At 32.4% G+C, this 26,451-nt stretch overlaps 1 protein-coding gene across 3 annotated transcripts; it reads right to left on the reverse strand.

Moving 5' to 3' along the window:
• Positions 1-23,638, reverse strand: LOC115887264 (protein no-on-transient A-like). 3 transcript variants are annotated; one of them, XM_030906646.1, is made up of 7 exons: positions 23,331-23,638; positions 21,890-23,105; positions 21,806-21,828; positions 694-747; positions 473-631; positions 146-416; positions 1-90 (listed from the first exon to the last, which is right to left on the reverse strand). In XM_030906646.1, the coding sequence occupies exons 1-5, from the start codon at positions 23,493-23,495 to the stop codon at positions 596-598; spliced, it is 1,494 nt and encodes a 497-aa protein (XP_030762506.1). In that variant the 5' UTR covers positions 23,496-23,638; the 3' UTR covers positions 1-90; positions 146-416; positions 473-595. The 3 variants fall into 3 exon arrangements, with proteins under 3 accessions (XP_030762506.1, XP_030762507.1, XP_030762505.1); XM_030906647.1 differs by having other exon boundaries at positions 469-631; XM_030906645.1 differs by lacking the exons at positions 1-90; positions 146-416; positions 473-631; positions 694-747 and adding an exon at positions 11,309-11,659 and having other exon boundaries at positions 23,331-23,636.
• Positions 23,639-26,451: the final 2,813 nt, after the last annotated feature.

The following is a 26,451-nucleotide window of genomic DNA, read 5'->3' on the forward strand; positions in this document are numbered from 1 at the left end:
AACAGATCGACAGCTTTATTATATATTTTATTTAACAAAATATATTTATGCATTCAAATCATTGATTTAGTCTGCAGACTTATTTGGTACCTGAAAATAAAAAAGACATATTCATATTGATATTTCCATTTATATTCTAACTTACTTCATTCACAAAGTTCAATTCTTTAGTATGCAGCAAACTGACATAAACAGGGGCGGATACAGGAATTTATTTTAGAGGGGGCCCAAATAAAAAAATTATGTAGAATATGCTTTTTAGGGTGCCATTTTTAACCCAAAAGGCTAATATTTAACCCAATTTACAGATTTTAGGGGGGGCCCGGGCCCCATGGTCCCCCCTCTGTATCCGCTACAGGACATTAAATAGGCTATTGTATAATGGACATAAATAGGCTATATCAGTGGTTCCACTTCTGTAAAAAAATAATTTATTATAAAAAAATGCCATTACTTAAAAAATCCTACACACTTAAGTATCCAATACAATGAATGTCCCAATATACATATATGACTTCCGTGACTTCTGCACACAGCGAATGAAGATTGGAATGAACACTAATTTCCATATTATGTGTCCATATTTTCATATTTATTAAGTTACCATTTGCACAAGTTTCTTCTTAAGGCCCTAAGAGAATAAAATAAAAATGTAAACAACATACATAAATAATATTCTCTAATATAAATTACCCAGTGATTACAGTATACAAAGTTCTTCATGAAATCAATCAAACAGTAGAGTACCTGTTGAAAGCAAAAACTGTATTAAATTGATGCCTTAAATTAATATAGATTTGTTTGTAAAAAAAGACAAGCTGTGTATTTTCTTCAAACTAATTAAATTTAAAATAATTAATGATATATTAAAAATAGAAAATATCAGATTAATTATATTCCAGACCAAAAAATATTTATTAAACTGATAGATATTTAGTAACGAAAACCATGTAAAAAATAATTTTTAGTTTCAAAAAAAAAAAATCAATAATTATTTAAAAATGTGGAGAATAGTGTTTATTAAAATTATATGTATTCTATTTCTTTTATGATAGAGAAAATTCAAACATTTATACAATTCTTTATGGATTCCCAATAATAATTTATAATTTTCCAAAGTCAACGACAATGGCTTGCCAACATAATTTTATGGTATTTATGATTTATTATTTCACTGACTTAATAGAATAATTAATTATGTAAAGACTGTTCAGCCCTCGTTCACCGGTACGTCATCATTATATGTCATATGAGTTTTAGGGTGTGTCTGAGATCTGAGATCAGTTCATATGATGTTTTAACAAGTATATGTTCCTATATTAATGATTGAGCGAGTTCTGTTTTTACGATCCCTTTAGTTCCAATCCTTTGGACTGTTGAAATTCCTGTTTCTGAAGCATCAGCAACTCGCTATATTATTTAAAAACGCTAACAATTTGTATTTTACATAGGAATATTACACACTTGCATTGTATTTACTTCATATACGGCGTCCACGGGCAAGAATGTTCTACCAGCGTCTCTTTCTCGAGGAAAATAATTTATAAGAGTTCTTATTTTGATTACATCTTTAATGCATTTTTGCAATAAAAAAATTGTGTGTGCACCATATGCGCATATTTGAAGTGAAACTTCTTACTTCCGTTTGTCTGTCTGTACGTCTGAGGACTCCATTCGGGTACCTCTATCCATGTGTCTAGTTTGGTTCCAATCGACCCATAATTAAGAATAATCCTGACGATTTCGTCCATTTAGAGGCATCGGTTCGAAACATTAACCTAACCTAACCCAACGAAACGTCGAGGGTGTCATTCCTGTAGCCCATCCTCAATTATGGACAAATCGTTAGTCCCACCCTGATGAAGATGTAAACGAAACGCCGTATCCAACTTTGCAGGATGGGACCGTGTACGCCGCCGCTCACGAGCCTACCCACCAAGACTGGTCGCGATCGGACGACATCGACTTTTGAAGTTTCTTATGTCAAAACTAACTGTCACAGTGACACAAGTCATACAAGGTTAAGTTGGCTTTGGTCCAATCTATCGACATACCAAATTTCATTGAAATCGGAAAAATTTTTGATTTGATTCATTGATGATGGGGTTTCGTAGTGCACGAAACGTCGTCGAAATATCATGAAAAGATGGGGTTATTTGAGCCTCATCTACATTCCGAGTTTCAGCCTCCTAGTTTACATAGGGTCCGAGCAGTGGCGTGCATTACATATAGACAAAAAAGCATTGCCTACCCTTCCATTTATTCAAGACAGACGCAAAATAAAAATATATTTATCTGATCAATTTTCATTATATATCTACTTACAAATCCTACAATGCGACCTACATTGTTTTATTTTTCTAAATAGTAAGTTAGTATTGTGTTTAATACGGTTGCAAAGCCGGAAACATCATACAAAACAAACGCCACCTGTTCAACGTCTTATTATTACCTAAAAAACGCATCCCATTATTCGAAATCGAACGCACGGCCGCAACTTAACATTACATGGATATGGACAAGCAAAAGCAGTGCGTTACCGCAGCACGGATGCATCCAATGTCTCGATGATTGCCAGTTCCGATGTTATTACAGAACTATGTAAGAAACAGTCCATGTTATTTGATACGATCAATTTTAAATAACTGTGTTTTAGAAAGATTTGTATTATGCAGCATATTAGAAATTTACTTGTCTGTCATCTGTATTTGTTTCCAAATGATTTCATTTATTATTTTATTTGACTGTAAAATCATTTTTTAGGCAGTGACAATTGGCAATCTGGCAATATTGTATACGGTTATTGTTTTAGCTAATTCGCCAGTCGTTGAGTCGCCTATCGGGAAGAAATAATGATTGAATGATAGACAGATTATTCGTTTTGCATCTATAAATAACTAAATTTATTTGCTGTTATTTGAATTTTCTTTTGTTTGAGTTTAAAGTTAAAATACGTTAGACAGTAAACATAAATATTATGTAATACATAGTTTTTTTCTTAGTTTTTTCATATTTTTGATTCTGTTGCCTACCTTACTGTAAATGGTACTGCACGCCACTGGGCCCGAGATACGACACTCCAAAGACCCATTAAATCGGACGATTTTTTGTCATTAATTAACAGTAACCGCGGTGTTACGCCGCGCCGCTCCGTAGTAACCTCCGATCGTTACCACTTTTCCTGACGTTAGCTCGTGTGTCACGGCTTTGAATTTTTACTCCCAAAGCGCGTAAAGAAGTTTCACTTCAAAAATTTGTATTTTGTTTGACAGCAACAATGGACTTTTAATTTTGCCATTGATCGATGTCCGTCAATAAAATTATAACCCCAAATCAAATGACAATGACAATTATTAAATGTCCGTCACGTCCCGTTAATTCGCCGCCAAAACCGACGTTGCCAAATTTACCACTTATAAAATAACTTATAAAAATAAACTTGTAAAAAACAGATTAACCTCACAAAGAAGTTGAAACCAGCGCAATCAAACCTCTTTCGTGCAACTTTGTGCATGTAGCCGTACCGTGCAACTTTACAACCCACAGTTCTGTACGCGCATAAATAAACAGTCCACTCCAACTTTTTAGCGTTTTCTTATTGAATTCGATAATTATTCTTCAATTTCAATTAACATCTATATGTACTTGATATGTGATATACGTCGATACTAGTTTTGTATCTTTTGTTAACATTTTAGTACGTTTTTTTCGTAATTAGTTAGGATGATACACCATAGGCGTAGTCAAAACAATTATCAAAAAATATAAAAATTGCTTCAAACAGCTAGGTTAAGAAAAATATGTGCCACGGCACTGTTTGATGCCAGCGTCACAATTTGCTGTCGGGTGTTATTTGTCCTTGGATTCTTTAGTCATTGCTTTCCGCCGTTCGACCAAGGACAAATACACATGCGCATCTATGCCGTTTCTCCAATATGGCGACCGCCTGTAAAGTTCGGCAAAATTGGTTAGGCGGCGAATTAAGGAATCAAATGTCCGTCAATAAAATTGTAACCCCAAATCAAATGACAATGACAATTACTAAAAAGGATATGCAGTAATGCCGTCACCAATCTCTTTCATCTGGTTGTCAAGTGATTGAGAGAGTTCGACAATATATGACATGACGGTGAACGATGGCCGAACATTTTTAAATACGAAACAGAAAGTATTATTTATTTTTTATTACACTTCCAACACTACTGTGACGTATTCAAATAATGGTTTAGCTACTTTACATTCAGCTGATACTTCTTTAATTAAACTTGTTCTTGCTGAATTGAATGGAAAGTAGTTATAACTTTTCTTTAATAATGCAATATTACAAACGGTAATAAAATAATACAGATACTGTTCTAATAATATTATCCAGAAGTAATCGACAGTTATCCGTAAAAAAGTACGGTGATTTATTTATTTAGAAATTAAATAAACTTGGTTTCTTTTCATTAAAAATTTACAGATGCGTTTATAGGTTTATTTAATAGTTTAATGTACTTACGGTATTTTAACAGATTTTTCTCCATTTCAGAACATAATGCAAGTCTTGAAATCCGGTAGAGAACCCCAAGGTTCTAAAACTATTAAAATCTTCTTTTATTTAGGAAATTCCATGAAAGTGGACTGGGCAATATACGAAGTAGATATCAAATACTGCAAAATCCTAGACATAATTCCTTTGGTTGTCTTTATAGATTTTAGGAAAAATTAAGAACATTTCTTAAACCAACAGTTTGAAGAAATGGTGATGAAAGTATTGAAATTGTTCTTCGATCAATCCTATAGAGATTTTGAAAAAAAAAATTTAAGAACGAAATAGTTGGTCGCCTCAAACCCACTACTTGATAAAATTGGATACATTTACAAAAATACTTTACTAATTTTCCATTAAATAAAAGTGATGATGAATATCGAAATGTATCAATAAATTTCATTGAAACACAAATTTGTCAAATTGATAAAATAATACAAAATTAAAGAATCAGGAACAGAATATTCAGTTGATTTTCCAACAAACGTATGTTTATATTAGTTAGTACATCTCACGAACAATCAATATGAAAACACAGAGTTTTATTTTATAGAAGTATAAAAAAACGATTATTTTTCGAAGTATAGATGCTTCTTCATCATCATTGCTTTAAACCAGCAAATATACAACTATGGTAAGTATTTAAGGTGTTTCTCGTTGTATCTTTTCCTTTGAAAATATATACGATTTTTACAAAAAGTTTTGTTTGGTCCAAATTAACGCCAATCGATAAAGAAAGCTCGCAAAAGTCTTCATCTCGAAAAAGAAGAAGTAGTATGGATTTTTTTCTTCACATCTTCATGGAAACAGGTGTCCTGGCTTCTTGGATGTTAATCATCTGGTACAAGTATAATATGGCTTCTATTTCGACTATTTCATTATTGTCACGTATTTTTTAGTAGTTGTCAACTCGTAGATGGAAATATTCAAAGAATATTTGCTAGTTAGAATAATTAAAAAATATAAACACACTTCAAAAACTGCCCATAATTTACTTTTGAATGCATTATAAAATTCCAGTGCATGTCTAGCAGCCCAATGATTTTTATAATATATAAGTTATCTTATGATATACTGAAAGTTTTTGAATCAAGTACAGTAGAACTTCGATAGTTCGGACTCATATCGGAACAGCCACCGCCGAATTAATGATGTATCCGGATTACTGGAGGAATATTTTTATAATTTTATTGTTTCATAACCAACTCGAACTTAAAATTGAAGCACATTTTTATTTAAACCAAAACGCAAAACGCTTTATATAACATATTAAAACTTCTTTTTGTTGCTATAAATTGTGCTTGTTGACATGTAGGTCCTACATACAGTGTGTTTCAAAACAAATGCGAAAAACTTCAGGGGGTGATTCCTTGTTCAAAATAAAGGGTAGTTTGCTTCATAAACGTTGGTTCGAAAGTCAACCATTAGGGAGATATCGCGGTACAAAGATGGCGGAAAAATAATGTTTTTATTTTTTATCTTGAAAACGAAAAAGAGATTAATGAAATTTTATGGAAGCATTACTGTTATGAAAACACACTTTCTGGTAATTTATTGACTTTTTTAAAATGAGTGGAAGGGGTTGAAATAAACTACCCCTATCATTCTTGTTAACGAAATTTTAAGAAAAGTCTTATCAAACACATGCAAAAAAATAATTTGGTTAGTTTAGTTTGTTTAGAAACTTTTTTTATCTCTTGTGTTTTTTTGATAAAACTCACCGATTTAAAATTAAAAAATAAAATGTAAAGCATTACATGTCAGGACAAAAAACATTTTTAGATAAAGAATCTAGTGGGCTGTTGTAATTTTTTTTAGGAAAAAATCTAGTCGGCCGCTGTCACTTTTTAGGATGTTTTTAATATTATTTTATATGACATTACTGTAATACGTTATTATCTTACGATCAATTAATTATTCCGAAACCTTTCATGATCTATTTAATTGCGTAAAAAAAAGAGTTGGCATGTAATGCTTTACATTTTATTTTTTAATTTCAAATCGGTGAGTTTTATCAAAAAAAAAACAAGACATAAAAAAGTTTCTGAACAAGCTAAACTATCCAAATTAATTTTTTTGCATGTGTTTGATAAGATTTTCTTTAAATTTCGTTAACAAGAATGATAGGGGTAGTTTATTTCAATCCCACCACTCATTTTGAAAAAAGTGAGAAAATTACCAGAAATTGTGTTTTCATAACAGTAATGCTCCATCAAATTTCATAGTCTATCGCTTTTCGTTTTCAAGATAAAAAATAAACACATAATTTTTCCGCCATCTTTGTACCGTGATATCTCCCTAATGGTTGACTTTTGACCCAACGTTTATAAATCAAACTACCCTTTATTTTGAACAAGGAATCACCCCCTAAAGTTTTTCGCATTTGTTTTGAAACACCCTGTATATTTATGTAACCATAAAAAAGATAACTCCAGTTACTGCTTACAATATCCATAATAAGTAACTAAAAATAATTACATAAAAATATCAACAAATGTGAAATTAATGTTTAATTTGAATTGAACTGAATGAATTGGTTTAAAAAAAATAAACCGATTTTTATCTGCATACATACTGCCTCAACAGCTTTCTCTTTTACTCCTTTCAAAAGCAAAATATCTTGTTTAGAAAAATCGTTTTCTTCTACCCAGTAAATACTTTTTGATAAAAAAATTTCAGTATTGCTAAGTTTCATTTTTATACACAGTTTCATTTAAGTCGTCATTTGTTTCCTTTGTTTCCAATGGCTAGTAATTTGTCTTCAATTTGTCTCTGGCTTATTATCAGTCAACTTCAATCAAACTAGAGACAAATTCTTGTTCTCCTTAGGTTCATTTACAATGTTTTTATTTTGTACATGGTTTGATTTTTTTTATTTGTTTTTGGTAGATATGATTTTTTCTTCTTGGTATGTCTGATTTTTTTATATCTAAAATATTAAATTTAGGAACAGCAAAAAATGGAATGTTACGAGTTCTTCTTTCCATGTCAATGCAATCCAATCTGGCATTTCTTCAGCAGGTGTCGTTAGTTGGTTCTATTTTTAGCAATATACTGTTGCGGACCCGTGTGGACTCGACCTAACCTAACTATTTGTCTCGCCCTCAGATGACCTTAACATCGCATTAAAGAATAGACACCGTAATGATTCATTCGACGGTTCGAGAAGAATCGAGTTCCACTGGAATGGAGTAGTACATACGAGAACAATCGAAACCTTCTCTATGCACCTAACGATCTATGGACTATTCGAGAAATCTTTAGCTGTGGGTATGCATGTATGCATTATTTACAAATTATACTCAGCCTAATCTCCAAGAAGTGAAGCCCAAACAGTGAAAACAATATGGAATTCTGCATAAGTCTATTTCACCCGGATATTCATTTAACTTCGCATGCCTCACCTGAAGAAGTTTTCATTGGTCGATGTTTTTAAAGGGAAGTGGTTGACTGACATTTCACCTAACCTTCAATTTTGTTTATATTGTTATTATTTATAACACATTATCATGCAGTTGGAAAAATATCAAAAAATAGTTGGAAACAAAAAACTAAACAAAATCACTCTTTTACGCGCACAAATAAAAAGTAATCCAAACAGAACTAAAACAACAATCAATCGGAGTTTGGCGCAATCTCAGTTCAATCCATATCCGGGTGAAATAGACTTATGCAGTTTTATTATTGAGCTGGGTTATGTTGTCTTTTTCTTACGGCACTTATTGCACACGGGGTTAAATAGGGAACCCTGAGTATATTTGTAAATAATACGTATATGTATAAAAGCCGGCGGCTGGGGCCTAAAGAGGGCAGACATAAATAAATGAGTACAGTTGGCGCGCTAAAATTTAAAATAAATTCTTTCTAGATAAATAGTTATAAATCGTTTGTAAATAGTTCTTTAAGTCTTTTATCGTTATTGTTTTTGTTAATTAGTGTTAAATAAATTGTGTTTAAATAAATTGTGACTTTCTATCCACACGGAACCGACGAAAAACGTAACAATACGATAATTTTGACTCCTGAACTACAAATAAAAGACTACATACGGCATCTAACCGTCCACCGTGAAAAATGCGGACTTTCATTCATTTGCCTTTGAATTTTGTTGGCATCCGGAATAAAGAGGTAAAAATATCAAAATTGTCCGGTTGATAAGAGACGCGGAACTATGGGGCCCAACTCTGTAAACATATTTCCTGTCTATCGTATACAAATAGACAATAACTCATCAATCGTATACAAATAGCATAGGCTAGACAGGAAATTTCTTTCTACGGAGCTTACAGAATCCCACTGCTGGAGTGTCCGATTTGGCGTGTGTCCGAATTACTGAAGTTCCACTGTATAGATACTATCAACAGTATTAAGAGTTATGTAACAATTTTATTTCTATTGTTTTACTCAATAAAATTTCGGTCACTTATTTCAAAGACATCCTATAAGAAATAGATATGCAATAGGTAATAGATTCTTTGGTTCAAAATAAATGATATGTGATTAGTGGCTTTCAATTTATTTTTTAAGTACTACTTCGTTAAAAGAATTTAAATTATATAGCAATCTATTAATTTAAATAAAAATAGTACTCGCTTCAAAGAATTAAACAAGGTAGGTTGATTTAAAAAAATACTACTATTATTTTATGTTTATGTCATATATTTAGTACAAGTTCTTAAAAGACAAAATACACTAATTTTGTGACCTAGAAACTAAAACTGATGACGGATTTTCTCATCATTTCTAAGCTTTAGTTTTATTAGATCAAAAAACTGAAAAATAAAATTCAATCTTATTGAAATACAGTAATGAATGAAATAGAATTGGAATATTTAAGAAATACAAATTTCTTAATACATTTTCGAGATCCAAACATTCGTGAAAACTGGCAACAAAAAGGGCTCTGTTTTTGGAGATTGAATGAACTGAATCGATATTGCTATTGCTGACAGTAAGTTTATTAACCCTAGAAAGGTTAGCAAAACAAATCTTGCCTATCAAATAAAAAAACAAATCTTGTTGTTGGAATTACACTTCAAATTGTCACTAAAATGACTAATACGCTTTTTTGAAGTGAAACTTCTTTACGCGCGATGAGAGTAAAAATTGAAGGCCGTGACACACAAGCCGACATGGCCGTGACACACGAGATGCGAGATGGAAAGTGGTAACGATCTTGGAGCGTAGTGATTCAGGTCGTACGTGAGCTAGGTGGCTGAAACTCGGAATGTAGATCATCTTTTCATGATATTTTGACGTTTCGTGCATTACGAGATCCCATCATCAATAAATCAAAAAGTCCGATTTAAATGAAATTGGTATGTCGATAGGTTGGACCAAGGCCAACTTAACCGTGCACGACACGTGTCACTGTGACAGTTAGTTTTCACGTAATGCCGGGTACAAATCAAAGCGACAAAAAGTAAACACAATTTTGAGACAAAAACAAGACAAAGTTGCGACAAAAAATGGGGAATTCTGACAAGACAAACTTGAGACAAATTATCAACCAAACCAACGGTCAATATAAGGAAATAAGTCTTCTTTGACCAATATTGGAAAAAAAATACAAAACCACACCTTGCAGTCCAATCTTCTGACAAACTACGAAATAGCGTCTTTGCTTCTACGTAGCTTACGTTAGCTATTTTGTTGGATTTTGGCTGTATCTAATTTTATAATAATTCTTAAAAGAAGTTGGAGAAGAACTATTGGGATATATAGCGGAATTCAATTACCTCGGCAGTTTGATTTCGGAAAAGGCCAATATCGACTCTGAAATTCAGCACAGGATTAGCAGCGCCTCAAGAGCATTTTGGAAATTAAGAGACAGGGTTTTCTTCAACGATGACTTGAGCACAAAAAGGAAACTTGCAGTGTACCGAGCAGTAATAATCCCCACCATGTTATATGGAAGCGAAACCTGGGTGCCGTACCGCCGCCACATAAACGCATTAAACAAGTTGCAACACAGATACCTTAGACAACTCTTAAGAATCAAATGGTTCATTCATGTCTCAAACGTATCGGTCATTGGAAAAGCTAACTGCGAGAGATAATCTCGCTTAAGATGGGCTGGTCACGTATGCAGAATTAAGAAAACCGCATATCAAAATCTCTGCTTTACGGTGAGCTTGTAGACGGTAAGAGGAGGCCGGGTGGACAACTCAAAAGGTACAAGGACATTTTCCACGAAAACTTAAAGGGGAAACATGCAAAATGAGTGGGAAGAAACAGCTCACAATAGAACGTAATGGAGAAGAATTGTAAACTCAGTTAACAGCGACAACCAAAAAGTAAAGAGAGAATAAAGCAATGAGATTTTTGAATGCCCGGGGTGCGGTAGACATATCACGTATCGGGCTTTTCAATCACAGAAAAGCTTATGAAAGAAAGCGCCTTGCGTGATCATTTTCTGATAGGTGTCAAATACTCGTCAGCGAGTGATGGCAGTATGTACATATGTATGTATGTAGTAATTGGTAAAAGTTTCACAAATCTACCATAGTAAACTAGAGGTTACTTGAAAAACTAGACGTATATTACAATTCAAACTTTGCTAATATTTCTTAGCATATTATGAGGCAGATCTAACACTGTCTTTGTCCTTTACGCCTTTTGAAGTTGTATGTAAAATGAAGAAACTTCAAAATAAATATTTTATAGAAAAAAATACTGAGCATGCTAAAAAGTGTGTATGCCTTTCTAGGGTTAATAACATAAACGCGTAGGCTCCAAGAAAAAAGTTCCGAAGATTCACACAAAAAAACATACATGTTTCGTTTTTCTTCATTGACAATTTACTACAGTTAAATAAAAATTAAAATCTACATATAATGTTATAATCGAAACACTAGAACTTGCTTATTATGACTTAATTAGCACAAATGAATTAACAGCTACACAGTTAAACCAGCAACGTGCAGGAGAATTACATCCAATGCGGGAAAACTAGTGAGTTTCCCGAGAAAACGCTTAAAATCTGCGCCGTTTGTTCTGATAATCGTCACGCCTGTTATCGTTGACCCAGTGACCTCTTTGGCCGTGCGTATTCGAGCCTCTTCCTGAGGCTTCACGTCCTTCGTACCGGCTGCGACGCTCATATGAGCTCATGAATTGTTTTGGTTCCTGGTGTACAATATAATAAATTCGGTTACATATACTTCGCTACGACCGTGCGACTCAGCCTCGCTACCACATGATATAAAGAAAACAAGGGACGATATTGCACAGGTTGGTCACTACGTCACAGGTGATAACAGTACCATTGGTCGGTAAGCTCCGCGCGACAATTTCAAATCGTCAAACTGATGACACAATAAATGTGAAAATTGCTTTTCAAATGCCAAACTCAATGATTTGACATACCTTTGAGGTCATGTCCTAATTCTTCCCTATATTTGGTCTTTTTTTTATTAGTGACAATTGAAGAATATGGATATTTTTTTGTTATGGGTATGACGTCACAGGTGATTATGGCGAAAACTGAACGAAATTGGAGCCGCAATCGATTATACCTTGTTTTCTTTGTATCATGTCATTACCACTGCATTCTTTCCAAATGTTCATCTTAACTCTGATTCGACACAGGGTGTCACGAATTTCAAGAACCATCCCTGCCTTATTAAACTGTCGCCGTATAATACAAAAATGCCAAAAGAAATAAGAATATTTTAACTATATCGGGTGCGTCTCAAAAGCGGCTCACCCCGTAACTTATTTTTTCAGGTAAAAAAAAAACAAAACGAGTTTTGGTATGTTAGTATGTGACATAAATTAGGATTGATAGACGTATTGAATTGTTTTGGGTCACTTCCTCTTTCCCCGGAAATGACTACAACTTTTGATTTTTAAACGGCACCCTCGGTATTTTTTTACGTTATTCGATAGAAAATGACATTCTGAATCGAATGACATATCATGTGTGCACTTTTGACATGTTCTCTCAAAAACAAATTGTATTTTATATTTCAATCTAGAGTGTCATGGCTGTGTTAAAAACACTAATAATTCTTAATGAAGGGGCCTTGGAAAAATATATTTGATCGTCTAATGTTTTTCGTGTCTTATCCTGGCCGGTTAAAAGATGCCCAAATCGTATTTTTAATCATATCTCAATTTTTTTAAATGGAATGAGGGTGGCTCATTAGCATATTTGGAAAAAGCATTTTTTACAAATAATTTGATACCACACACTTGGTATTTCGAGTCAAATTGTCCTTATGAACCGCACGTTACAATTTCAAATAAATCATATGTGAAAATGTTAAAAGTTGACATATGATATGTCATTTTATTCAGAGTGTAATTTTCTATCAAATAAAGTAAAAAAATACTGAGGGTGCCATTTAAAAATCAAAATTTGTAGTCATTTCCGGTGAAACCGGAAGTGACCAAAAACAATTGAATATGTCAATCATTCCTAATTTATGTCATATACTAACACACCAAATCTCGCTGTTTTCTGATTCTAAAAAAATAAAAAAAAATATAGGGGTGAGCCACTTTTGAGACGCACCCCGTATACTAACACACTAAAAATCTTGGGTTTTTACCTAAAAAAATAAAAAAGTTATAGGGGTGAGCCACTTTTGAGACGCACCCGGTATATTCTGGAGACTCCCGGTATACTATTAAAATCTGGTCCAAGGAATTCAAAACACCCCGCATATCAAATTATTCTACTAAACGACACCAATTAAGATACATCATATTTGACAAAATTTCTCTGAGGCTATTATCTTAGATATAATATTAAAAACGTAATTTACATATTTGTTGTTTCTCAACAAAGTTATTTTATAATAATTATTATTCTTTACCATTATCAACTTAATATGGACAGGAAACGCATGAAAGTGGATGATGACCCACAAACAGCATAATTTAACCGTTGATTAAAAAAATCAGAAGACGCGCCGCCACTAGTCAACTTATCCGAGATTTAGTTTAGCTCTCCGCCGCAGCGCGCTGATAGTTGTTTACGGCACAGCGGATAAAGAATACTGTACCGTAGTTCTGCTTTCAGTAGACAGAGTTTAAATGGTTGCCGGAGACAGTGTTGCCAGAACTACGGATTAATCCGTAGATTTACGGATTTTGGGAACAGTACTTTTGATTTTTTACACGGATTTTCTATCATTAAACAATTTAATATAATATTATATGATTAAACAAAGAATGGCGTCAGAGTTGGCTTGGAAATGAGGATCATTGTTATTTCATATGTAAAATATTATGGTAAATGTCAATATAAGTCGTCATTTCCAAGCCAACTAAACGACTTTTTTCGATCATACAAAATATTCAGTACCTATAAAATAATTTTTATTTGTTTTGACATTGTTGTTTATTCCATGTTTAACACGAATAACTTTTCAATACATAAAGGCGGATTTTTAATTCAAAGATGTTTTCGTCAAACGTATTACAGATATTACACATTTTAATACGGCAACACTGTCGCTTTCAGTTCCAAACCGTCTTCGATATGCCTTCGCTAGCCGAAGAGAAAAAAAGTGTTTTATGCGTTGGCCGCAACGAGTATAGGCTCCACCGTACAGCACTTGAGACGTAAATAGAAATCAAAACAGCCTTGTCACGAATTTGCTCATTAGGTTGCGTATCTTCCCAATTCTGTCAATCAACGATATAACAAATAGTAGTAATATGTTAGCCAGGTAATAGAAAATTACCTTTTTGGGTTGATTTAATACAATCATGATGCATCTTAATCCATGTAAATCTAAACACGGTTAAAGTAGCAAAGAAAAGAATGATAAGATAAACATTTATTGCAAGAATTATATGCAGAGGCTCAAGTAAAAAATAACAATAAAAGATATAAATATATCAAATATTAAAACCCAAATAAAACTTTCGAGTTATCTTTCAATGTTTTAATACTGATTTAGTAATACTGTCCAGTCAATTTGTTTTTAACGATATTAATAATAATAAAAAACTTCATAATATTTACCTATTCATTAAAAACTCATAGTATAGTAGTATGAATTTAAATGGTTTTATGTATGCATTTATGTATATATAATAAATATGTTTTTACTCTGAAACAATGAAAACATTTCATAAACTATATAAATGACGAAAACCAGTTACAAGATTCTTAACATCTTCTAGGATTTTTAATGATATTAAAAAGTTGCAAAAAATCTTCAATGATGAATATTAGTAGTTATGCAAAAGGAAATATATCTTATAATGAGCACTATGAAAATCAGACATTAATCTTGTTATGCATTTATTAAATGCATAAAGATGTAATATTTGGTTTGATAATTTCAAACACAAATGCTATTCAAGTAAGCTGCTTATGTATACACACTATAATCAAATTCAAATGCTTAAGATTAATTAATAATAATGAAATAAAAATGTATCTAATAAATACTTCCCGACAGCATATTATTTTGTTAATAAAAAATACTATGAAGCAGAAATAAATATATGTTGTTATCAAAGCATTAAAAAATAATTAATAATAATCCATCTGAAGTAAATCATTTATTCTAACCGAGTATCTTCAAAAAAAAAAATATGTTAATCCAACTCAATACAGAGGAAAAAAATCTTATCGCTCCAAAATCGCCCTTTAGAAGAGTAGTACTTTTCAGTATCTTCATGTTCTGACCAGGAAATCAAAGAATATATTTACTGTTTTTCAAACACTAACTTCAAGAACTATCCTATGGCATTCTTTCCAATTCCAGACATTCTCATCTCAGTTTGTCTTGCTGAATTATATTTTCTTCTTGAAGTTACAATTCCTCTACCCTGCTCTTGGGATTCAGGATGACGTCTCAATTTAGAAACTCTGAGTCCAGTAAATCTCGAATGTAATTTAACGTTTTAGTTAAATTTTTGTTAATACGATAGTCAACCAATAAAAATAATACCACAAAACTCAAAGTAAGTCATAAAAATCAGTATACCGTGCTGGCAACTCTTACTTTTGGGTCGCTATTTACGCGCGTGGAAGTAAATGGATCTTATTAAGTCGGAGTGAGAGAACGCCACGTTTCTCCGGCCTTTTCCTATCAATTAAAGTAAAATCATGATTGCGAACCGTTTATTTTTAAAATACTTTTTTCGAAATGATAACTAGATAAAATCATTAGATATGTTTCTGAGCATCTGAAATGGAATTATAAGGATATCGTTAAGGTATCCATATTTTTTATAACGAGAAAACGTCAGTAATCGCGATAATTTAAAAACTCAACTTTTTAACACATGACACGCTATAACCCAAGAACCACTTTAGATATTGAAACTTTTTTTTTTATTTTGAAGTTCGGATCTTTTACAAGATGTTTAAATGAGAAAAATTCGATAGCCATTTTCAGCAAGGGTGTAACTTTTTTATTAGTAAAGATTTTCACATACTGTCTGCGAAGAAAATATAGCAGAAATATTAAGAAAGTTTTTGAAAAAAAACTACAGTCAATTATTTCTAATGGATTTCGAGATATCGATTTTTGAATTCAGAGTTCTAATAGCGCGACCACTGTCGAACACCAACTCTCCTCTTTTTTTACCAAAAGTGCAAATGTTTCTAACTTGCGCTTAAAAATTTATAAGCTATAGGGAAAATTAGGAGCTATAGGAAAAATTACAATGACTCGTTAATAAATAAACAAATAATGTATCACGAGACATAAATCAATTGTAAAGCTGAATGCATGATATACACTGATTGGGCCGACCGCGACGAATCTGCTGTATCCCCTTCCACATCTCTTAGCAATGTGCAGAGATTCTCGATTTATTTATACGTTTGGCAACGTTTTTACTGTTCTCTCTTTGTTCAGTACATTATAAAGGCATTGTACTCTTTTTACATACGGGAATCTCGACCCAAAACTAACCTTTGCCAGCCCTTAGTATAATTATTACTAAATATAATACTTTTAAATTATTTTTAATTTAAATTTACTATAATAATATCCATAATTTTCTAACTCATTATTTATTTATTAAATACTTCATTTATTTATAGTGAAATTATAGAGTTAATTGCTCAGTAACAAATACAACAAGAAAAAATCTAAAGATTTTTCAAATAGCTTCTACGTCCCACTAGTCAACTCGTATACCCAACAATGTTGCCGTTTGCTGTCGTCTTATTTTATGAACGGTTTTAAGAACGGCGAAAAACGCCTAGCTATAGTCAATTTGGCGAGAGCAGCTGTGGATGCATTGGTGAGACTGTGGCTTCGGGATCGGGAGGTCCCAGGTTCGTGTTCCACAAATATATAACTTTTTTATTTTTTACAGCTGTTTTTATTTTTTTATTTACAGCTGTCGGTAATAGCAACTAAAACATTCGTAGGCGTGTTTTGATTGCGTTTGTAATCTTTGTAATCTCTGCGGTAAGTAATCTTTGTTTAGATTGCACGCGAAATAGCCGACCGATTATCGTTTATGCGCGTGCAGAACTTCGAAATTAAGGGACGACAAACGGCAACATTGTTGGGTATGCGAGTTGACTAGTGGAACTTAGAAGCTAGTGATTTTTCATGACCAAATTTACTGTAATGCAAATTAACCAAAGTTTCCTCATTTATGATATTTATTAGGTACTCAAAAATATTACCGCGTTTCTATATGTATTATTTAATGTTTTATAATTTTCAAACAATATTGACTGGACGTGTAGGCAATTAAAATGAATCCCATAAACTCGAATTTGAACCAAATCTTAATAAAATATACTAACCGAATTACTAAATCAGTAATAAACATATTGTAATTTTTTTAAATCTTATCTATAAAAGACTGCTTTTGTTAACTAATTTCAACTAACTTATTGTGCAAAATGGCCTAGTAATATAATAAGTAATTCACATTCATTTCATATAGCTCATCTTGTTTAACGTCATCATTCATATTTAATGCTAGGTAGAAAACATATAAAAGCTGTTCAGTGGTTCTAATACTTGCAAATTATTGTCCCCGTGATGGTATGTATATTCATAATATAATTTATTTTGACTATCAGTTGTTTTGAAGTCAGTAAAATGAAAAACACATCAGGATTAGTCATTTTATCATATTCTGCACAAAAATTAATCAAAATCTAGATCAACAGCTGTCTAATACAGAATAAGATATTTCTTTCAATATAGATTTAGAGAATATAATTCTGTGCCCTAGAAGCAAACTATGCTAAGTCCAAAACTGCCATATTTGAGTTATATACGTGTGTAAGTTACTTAACTGTTTATGCTCTTTCTCGTTTTACGTTATCTGTAGAAATAAATAAAATACTCTTTTTAAAATCAAATTAAGTCCAATGCCGGCCCTGAGCTAAACAAAACTTTAATTTTTTCTCTCTCGAAACTATGTTTGGTGACTTAACATAGTTTGCTTCTGGGATACAGAATTTAAAACACTATATGAAGTCCAAATTAAAGGAAAACTCTCTAAATACGAAGAATTTTTAAGTTTGTTACTTCTTTCATTATAAATAAGATATACAATGATCGGATACTTCGAGGCTCCGTTCACCAGAGGGCGAGGGTATTTTCGCTACAATTTCGTATTTTTTGAAATAGTTGGATTTCTCACTCTCTAATTGGTCGATTACTAGTAAAAGTTTCATTATTTGGAATGATTTTGACCTACGTAGTACGTACTTAAACGGATTAGTTTTTTTTCCACTTAAAAAAATTAGGTTAACTGAGAGAAAAAGAGCATATAAAAACCAAAAGAGTCAAAAAGTGTGTAGAGAAAGTGTTCAGAGCTGAATATTTAAATAACTTATGTCAAAATTCCCAACATTCAATTTACTACCAAAAATTCTACTGCATGATTAAGAAAATAATGACCATTAAACAATCAAATTTTGAACGAAAAAAAGATCGCCTTCGCGCACAAACTATTGTCAGCTGTTGTTAATCTAACCTTAAAATCTCAAAGTAAAAGAGAAATTCAAAAATTCCTGGACTAATATTGATTTTCCAGACATATAGCCACGTGGAACTGTGGAACTACCCAAAATAATAGGACTGGAAAGTGCTGTAATCTACTGTAGCAAAAATTAGAACAAAATGTTTTCAATAGAGTAAATCTATTATGCTTTTAGATCGTATTTATCGTCTTTTAATATCAATTATATTCTGTTTTAGGGCTAACACAATTGCCATCGACATAGAATCAGTGATTTAAAAGTTAGATGACTGCATAGAACATCAAAAGATTGCTAAAAGCAGTAAGCTAGAAGACAAATCAACCAGTCAACGATGTCTTAAGAGAGGATGGGTTACATGATACATAACGATAGATACCTCATTCCTTCAATTGATCATTGACGAAAATATTAAGGGAAAGAGAGGAATCGGCAGAAAGAGGATGCCATTGCTTTGCAACATCGGGCAGCGAATAGGACTGAGGGCAAGGTCTACTCCATGCAATATGAAATAAAGAAGAGTGGACTAATGTGATCGCAAACATCCGTTAGCGGATTTGCAGTAGAAGTAGGAGTCTTAAAAGACTGACTGCTAGTTGTATGTATCCAAGGAAGCTTACGACAAGTAAAGAAAACATTACATAGTGATTTGACAGTGGTTATCAGTGCAAAACATAGTAATATGTAATTGTTTTGTAGTGATTGATTTGTTAGAACCTTTGAATAAGAAGACTAAGGAAGGAGCATATCAAAAATCTTAGGTACACCGCGATGGGCCTCAAATATGGCCGACTTAAATTCCGGTTTATCAGTGTCGTTCTAATTTTATTTAAAAAATGTAAAACTATGATGTAGGGTAGACGTGGGGTAGACTCAATAATTTGTTGTTTTTTTTTACGTTGTGAATAAATGTTGGTAGTTATTAAAATTGTTATAAAAATATATAATTCTAATAAAAATAGATAAGTTATAATAAGTATTTATTAACACAAACATCCGATACGCTACTGAAGCAGGTAAGTCAAATTAACGTATCTAAATTCTTTGACATCTAATCTTTGACAAGTAATAAATAAAAGCTAAAATGCAAGAAAAATATATAATTTAGTTAATTTAAGTGAATTTCATAAATGATCGGTTTACTACACGTATGTATATTATATAGTCACTTACTAGCGAAAAGTTGTTCCATTATTTCACTCAATTTTTGCCGAGATCTACCGCACGCTACACAACCAACTATTTTAGAGTCTTTTTCGATAAATCGCGATAGTGTCACTGTTAATTTAAGTTCTGCCACAATTTCCATCTAGATTTACTACCTTTATACAACTATCAGTAGTAGAATAAATAATAAATAACATAAAATAAGCTCCGTAAAGACTGACAAATCCACAAAATTTCAAATCAAATTCAAATGTGTCAAATGAATCGTCAAACAGAACTGTCAAGGATCCCCACCCTAGAGAGCTTTTATGGTGGATTTTCCGCCCACCATGCATGGATAGCATTATGCTCCTTCCTTAGTCTTCTTATTCAAAGGTTAGAACAGAGGAAGCCTTATTTTTTATTATGATACATTAAAGAAGCAAGCTTTTGTTCTACAAAGATAGAAGGAACGCCTGATATACATAATTAATTAGGAAATAAATTATAAAACTACATAGTCGTATTAAAGATATTTTTTTTGTAAGTTTAAACTCATCTTAAATCCAATAGCAGATACTAATATATCTAAGTTTCACCAAATTTTACTTGGTTTAAACGCATAAATGCCGTATGACCGAAAAAAGAACGGCGTCCAGTTAGTTTGGAAATGACGATCGATGACATTTCCCATAGTTTTACTATATAATTAATGTATCACCCACATTAATATGTATCAGAATAGAAAATAAATATTATCAATTGGCGGCTTATTCTTAATTATACACTTCAGAGTAAATCCTTATTAAAGTAATTATTAATAATTGAGTTTTAAAACATATTATAAATTCTTACACTGAAAAACCAACTTATGAGTTCATACACTCTAACAATCATTATGATCCTTAGTTCATACAAAAAATGCATAGAAAAAAGTACTTCCAGTTTATCCTCAATTGTCCAGTCATTCTTTCTTTCCCTATAAACCTTATTGAACTAATATCAAAGTATCTATGTCCTCGATGTACAGTATGTCCTCGGATTGTCTTTACAACACGAAAAACCAAACCAAACCAAACCAAACAGCCCAAGCGATGGCTATGAAATTAAGACCGCTGTCATTTTCTATGTAAAAACAAAAATTATATGTAAATATAGTAAAAACTACTATTATATATTTTCTTTTGATTATACGGTAGTTATTATTAATTTTGATTAACAACATATTTTCTTAAAATTTCTTCCATATTTTCATGTTTTCTTTTAATTTTCTCTAAAACGGTATGGAAACAGGATTAACAATATTAGAACAAGCAACATTTTTTATGCAGAATGCATTTTCTTAAAATGTCAATAATAAAAACGTTTTTCCTCTTGTAAAGACAGTCTGGAGATGTACTGTAGGCAAATTTTCCAAATTGTTGACTTTATATAGATAAATATCGTCTTTTGCTCATGTTTATAATAAAAATACCACTCAAAATTAAGACAAAATTATTTTTTCTATTAACTATACATATAATTTTCCTGGTGTATAAAAGTTCTTAATTTTTTTTATGTTTCTAATACAGATCTATTATATTATTATAGGTATAAAATAATCTCCAATATTGAAAATCAATTCTGTAAAAATTGATTTTAATTTTATTGAAAATATTCTTTCTTGTTCCTCTGTTTGGAAATTTGCTCGAAACTATCTAATTTTATGTAAAAAAATAAAAATATCTCGACTGCTTGTTTACATATTTTTTTACATGGTAATGAAATTTGTGACCAACCGAGGTTAAAAACTCGAATTTAGAAAAGATAGTTAAATTAAAATATTCTTAAATCTTAAATTAAACTTAGGTCCGCCCATCTTCCTCTTATTTTAATTGAGGAGTAAAATTCTTGGCGATTTCCATTCTCCTTTAAGCTTCAAAAAATGACCGCATGGTGGCAGTAGCTCACAATACCCCTCGCTGTACGATTATTTAATATATGTATAAACAATGGTTACTTTTAGAATGATAGAAGATACTTAAGTCTCCTTGATTTTACTAACTAAAAATTAATCTGAGTACATATAATTTAATGTAATAATTTTGAAGTTTCAGTATATTCTGAAATCATCCATTTCTCAAAGACTGGTTAATTCAAGGGTACTTATTTTTTTGTGATTTTTAAAAATAATATTTAAAAAAAGTTTTAAAACTTACCATATCAACTGCTCCTCCACTAACTGAAACAAAAAGCAATCCATTTAGTACTACAATAAACATATCATATCAGTTTATACTCACTGTGTCCAGAATTTTCAGAGGAATAAGAAGGTGGTTGATCGTAAGCTTGTTCTTGTTGGTCCAAAAGACTATCTAGGTTATGGGCTTGCATAAAGAGATTATTTTCTTGCTGCCTTCTCCTTATATCATCCTGATTAGATACCATATCAGCCTGGGATCTTCTCATTAGCTCTTCTTGCCTCAACCTTTCCTCCTCCACCATTCTTTCCTTCATTTCCCATTCCTTTTTCTGCCTTTCCTTATCCAACTCTCTTGCCCTCAGCTGGTTTCTTAACATTTCAGTTTCATGCTCGTACTTGGCATATGCCATTTGAGCAACTAGTTTTTCTTTTTCAAGCTGAAGCTCCTTCTTTAATGCATCCTCCTTTTGTTGGTGATGTTCATAAAGAACTTTCCATTTCTGACCATATTCGTATTCAAAACTGTTGGGATGTGCTAGTCTTGGAGGTCTTTCCCGTTCACTCATAAATTCATGGTGTTTTTTGTTGATATTTTTATCTGAGTAGCCATCAATGTCTTCCACAAGTTCGTACCCTTCAACTATTACAGGCTGTAGAGAAGATGTAAGAAAATAGCAACCATCTTGACATTTTTTAATGGCAGTTGCTGCAGAAAACTTTTTGGCAAAATGAACCAATCCTTCTCCAGTGGGTTTCCCACGCTCATCAACTAAAACTTGGACCTTTTCAATTTCACCAAAAGGACTGAAGGCATAATGCACCAGCTCATTAGTTACTTGTGGAGTCAAATTCTTTAGTTTTATCGTTGCAATATTAGGAGCAAATCTAATTTTCAAATTTCTCCCTTTTAATAAGCTACCATCTAGCTCTTGCTTAGCTTTCTCTGCATTACTGTGAAAATCTAGTTTGATAAAGCCAAAGTTTTTGTCTTTATTGACGAATAGTTCAGCAGTTTCTCCATAACTCTTAAACAGTTCAGTTAGGTCCTCCTCGGTCACTTCTGATCCAATATTTCCAACATAAAGTCGATTTCTACCATTAAATTTCTTTTCAGTGGTGTCAACAGGGGGTAATTCATAAGTTGGACCTTGCAGTGTGTTAATCTTCTCTAGAATCCTATCCATAGGTCTCCTGTTTCCATCACCATCGACCCCTTGGTCCCCATCACCTCCTCGACCTCCACGAAACCCGCCTCTACCGCCACCTCTTCTCATACCTCCCCCTCCCTGATTTCCCTCTGATCTGTCGAAACCTCTCTAAAAGAAACACATCTTTATATGGAATTCAAATACAAAAGAGAAATAAAACAAAAACTTTGACCAAACTACCTTACTTCTAGTATTCTTTCAACTGGAAGGGTCAATGACTGGTATATAGTGCAGTATAATAAAAATACAGATACCATATAAAATGCAACGACATCAAAATATACATAAGAAAACGTGTTTAATAAATATAAGAAAACCTAGTAAGAAACTTACATGTCCTCCTGGGCCTCCACCTCTATTCGAGTTGTATCGGCCTCCCCCACGACCTCCACGTCGATTTCCACCGAAATTTCTATTCTCTTGGCCTCCTCCACCTCCGCCATTACCTTCTGCTACAGTTTCTATTTTAAGAGATTTCGTTTCTTCTGCTTCTGCCATTTTTTGATCTTACTCAGAAATAAAAATTATTTGTTCTTTTTATGAAACGTATAAACAACCCAGCACAAAATGGCGGTGACAACGAAAAGCACAACGAAAAGGAAGCGGAAAGCAGAGGGTGCGGAGGTGACAACTGACGGCAAGCGTCCAAGAATATCGATTTTTTGACGTAGAGATGGGCACGTTAGATTTTTAAGTTAAGGAAAACATATCGATGCTACTTTTTTCCAATCATAAGTAATAATACACATAAGTAATAACAGAGACAACATAAAGTATATCTTTACAATTTTTTTGAATCTGTGTTATTTTCTTGAAAACCCACCGGCAATTTTCAATAAATAATACAAAATGTTCTATTTTTCCTTACTAATTTTTGATCATATATAATTTTGCTTTGTAATTTGTAATTTTGTAATGAAGTTGACATATATCATTAGATCCTTTTATAGATTCTTTATTGGTTTTCCCCACAGGCTTTCCCCAATAAAAAACAAAATCTCGAATTTAACTCAAAATTGTTATGAAAAGCTGTTCTTTAACATTTAACAAAATAGATTTATGAAGAGCGTCTTGTATATTTTTGACCCGGAAAAGTAGATTGCCAAACATTTATACCGTATGATCGAATAAAAACGGCGTCAGCTATGGCTATGAAATGAAGATCGCTGTCATTTTATATGTAAATTTATATAGGAAATGCCATCGATCGTCATTTCCAAGCCAACTGGACGCCGTTTTTATTCGATCATACGGTATAATCCATCAGTTACTCTTATTCCTTTACCTTATTTGTTAATTTGTGAAACTTGAATATTAACAAAATTTGCCACGTCCATTGATGGATATAATTTGTGCGTAGTCTCTCTTTATATTGTTCAATATAGATATTTTGTTGGGTATTTCTTTAATTCTTATTTGTAACTTCTGACATGTTTTTTAATTTTAATTGTCTATTCTCTACAGTTAAATGTTATTTTCATTTTTTCAAAGGGTATGCGCGGTTAACGATTCATTTGTTTAGATAAAAGTATTGTGTAAATAAAATTCAGTTTCATTCAATTACAGTATTTTTTTACCTGTCTATCAATAGTTTATTTTCTGGGAAATTTTTTGATACGTTTTAATCCGGCCCTGACTCGTTACTCGGCACTTGCTCGGCACCCATAATGGCGTCGTCAAGGTCAAATTTTATAGAAATTTTAAATCATATAAGGGATCTAGGCAAAAGTTAGACCAAGCCTCATGTTAGCCTGCCGCATGCCGGTTGATTTCTATGCCGTGGGCATACCATGTTTTCTTGTACTATGTCATTTTAAATAATTTGAAAACCATTTATTTTTTAAACAATATTAACAAATCTAATAAGCTTTACTATTTTCTATGTGTTGTGTAGTAATTCAAATTCTAAAAATCATACATATTTACAAATCTTTTACAGAGCATAGGAGTGATTGAGGGGTAACATTGTTAAATATTCCCTCAATGTCTAAGCATATCCCCACCACAATTTCCGTGCCATCAAAGGTACTCTTAATTTCCCCTACCAAATTGTTGAGGACTAGATCTGTTGATTTTTACTGTTGATAAGCATATTGCTGGACATTCAGATGATTAGACGTGAGGGTCCCCCCCCCCCTATAATATGTCCATCCAATATTTTCTCTACGATTTTTAAAAAATCCAAAAATTGGAAATATGCAAAATCTTTGATTAAAAGAAAATAAATATGTAAAAGTGGGCAACGCTCTGCCAGTCAGGCTTAATCACACGACTAGTTTATTTATGAGTTCATTTGATATTAATACAAACTAGACGCTATATATGACATCCTCTATTTTATTTTGCGAAAAAATCACCAGCAGGTTTTTGGAGAAATTACAGGACCTAAGAGGCTACGGTAATCTATTTTTTTAATCCCAAAGATAAAAATAATAGCAACATAATATGGGGTGAATCAATCTGTAATAACGCAATATTAACTTCGTTTTTTTAAGTCTCACCTATTCTCAATAAAAATTAATGTATTTTTCTTACCCTCTACAGCATCAACATCAGATGCTGCTTTGAAGTATACCCCGCTGGCAAGCGAACCTTTTTAAGCGGCCCTCACACGATCAATAATATTGTCAATGTTTTTTATTGTCAATATTTTATCAATATTTGAAAGGTGACTTGACACGGTTAATACATATATCAATATTTAGTTTTGTGTCGATATTAAAGTTTTAATATCGTGCCAACAAATGAACCATAAGAAAAAAGCGTGTATTGCCATCATTTTGGCACATGTAAGTGAGAAAAAAGTTAAGAAAAGGTGTTGGATAAAAAAATGGATTTCAAAAAGAAAAAGGTTTGGTCACCTAAATCTTCTAGACTACGTTAAGAAACAGAAGCCTGATGATTATAAAAATTACTTCAGAATGAATGGCGAAATATATGATCTATTGCTTCATTTGGTCAGTCCTTATATTACCAAAGAAAACACGAATATGCGGGAAGCTATACCAGCAACTGAAAGATTAGCCGTCACACTTAGATTTTTGGCAACAGGAAGATCCTTTGAGGACTTAAAATTTTCAACAATAATTTCACCAACAACCATTAGTGAAATAGTTATGGAGACTTGTGAAGCCATAATTCGAGTTTTAAAGGACTACATCAAGGTTAGTAAGTTTAAAATACAATAATTTGTAACTTTTTATTAGGTATGTGCGTAGTAAGTAACATGTTCTGGCAGTACTAGATATTCTTCATGTTCTTGCTGTGTGAGTGGTGACTGCAGTGGTGTTGAAACATAATTTGTAGCATAAAATTTCCCACGGTCAATGGATGATGTCCAACTATCGGCTGATAGTGGTTGTGAACCAGTTGCTTCAGCCGCCACGTTAATTTTTACTGAGTGACGATTTAGATTTCCTAGCGCTGCTTCAAAAAAAAAAAATCATTGATTGCT

This window comes from Sitophilus oryzae, unplaced genomic scaffold (genome assembly GCF_002938485.1).
Source record: "Sitophilus oryzae breed Bouriz unplaced genomic scaffold, Soryzae_2.0 scaffold_557_pilon_pilon, whole genome shotgun sequence".
Lineage (NCBI taxonomy): Eukaryota > Metazoa > Arthropoda > Insecta > Coleoptera > Curculionidae > Sitophilus > Sitophilus oryzae.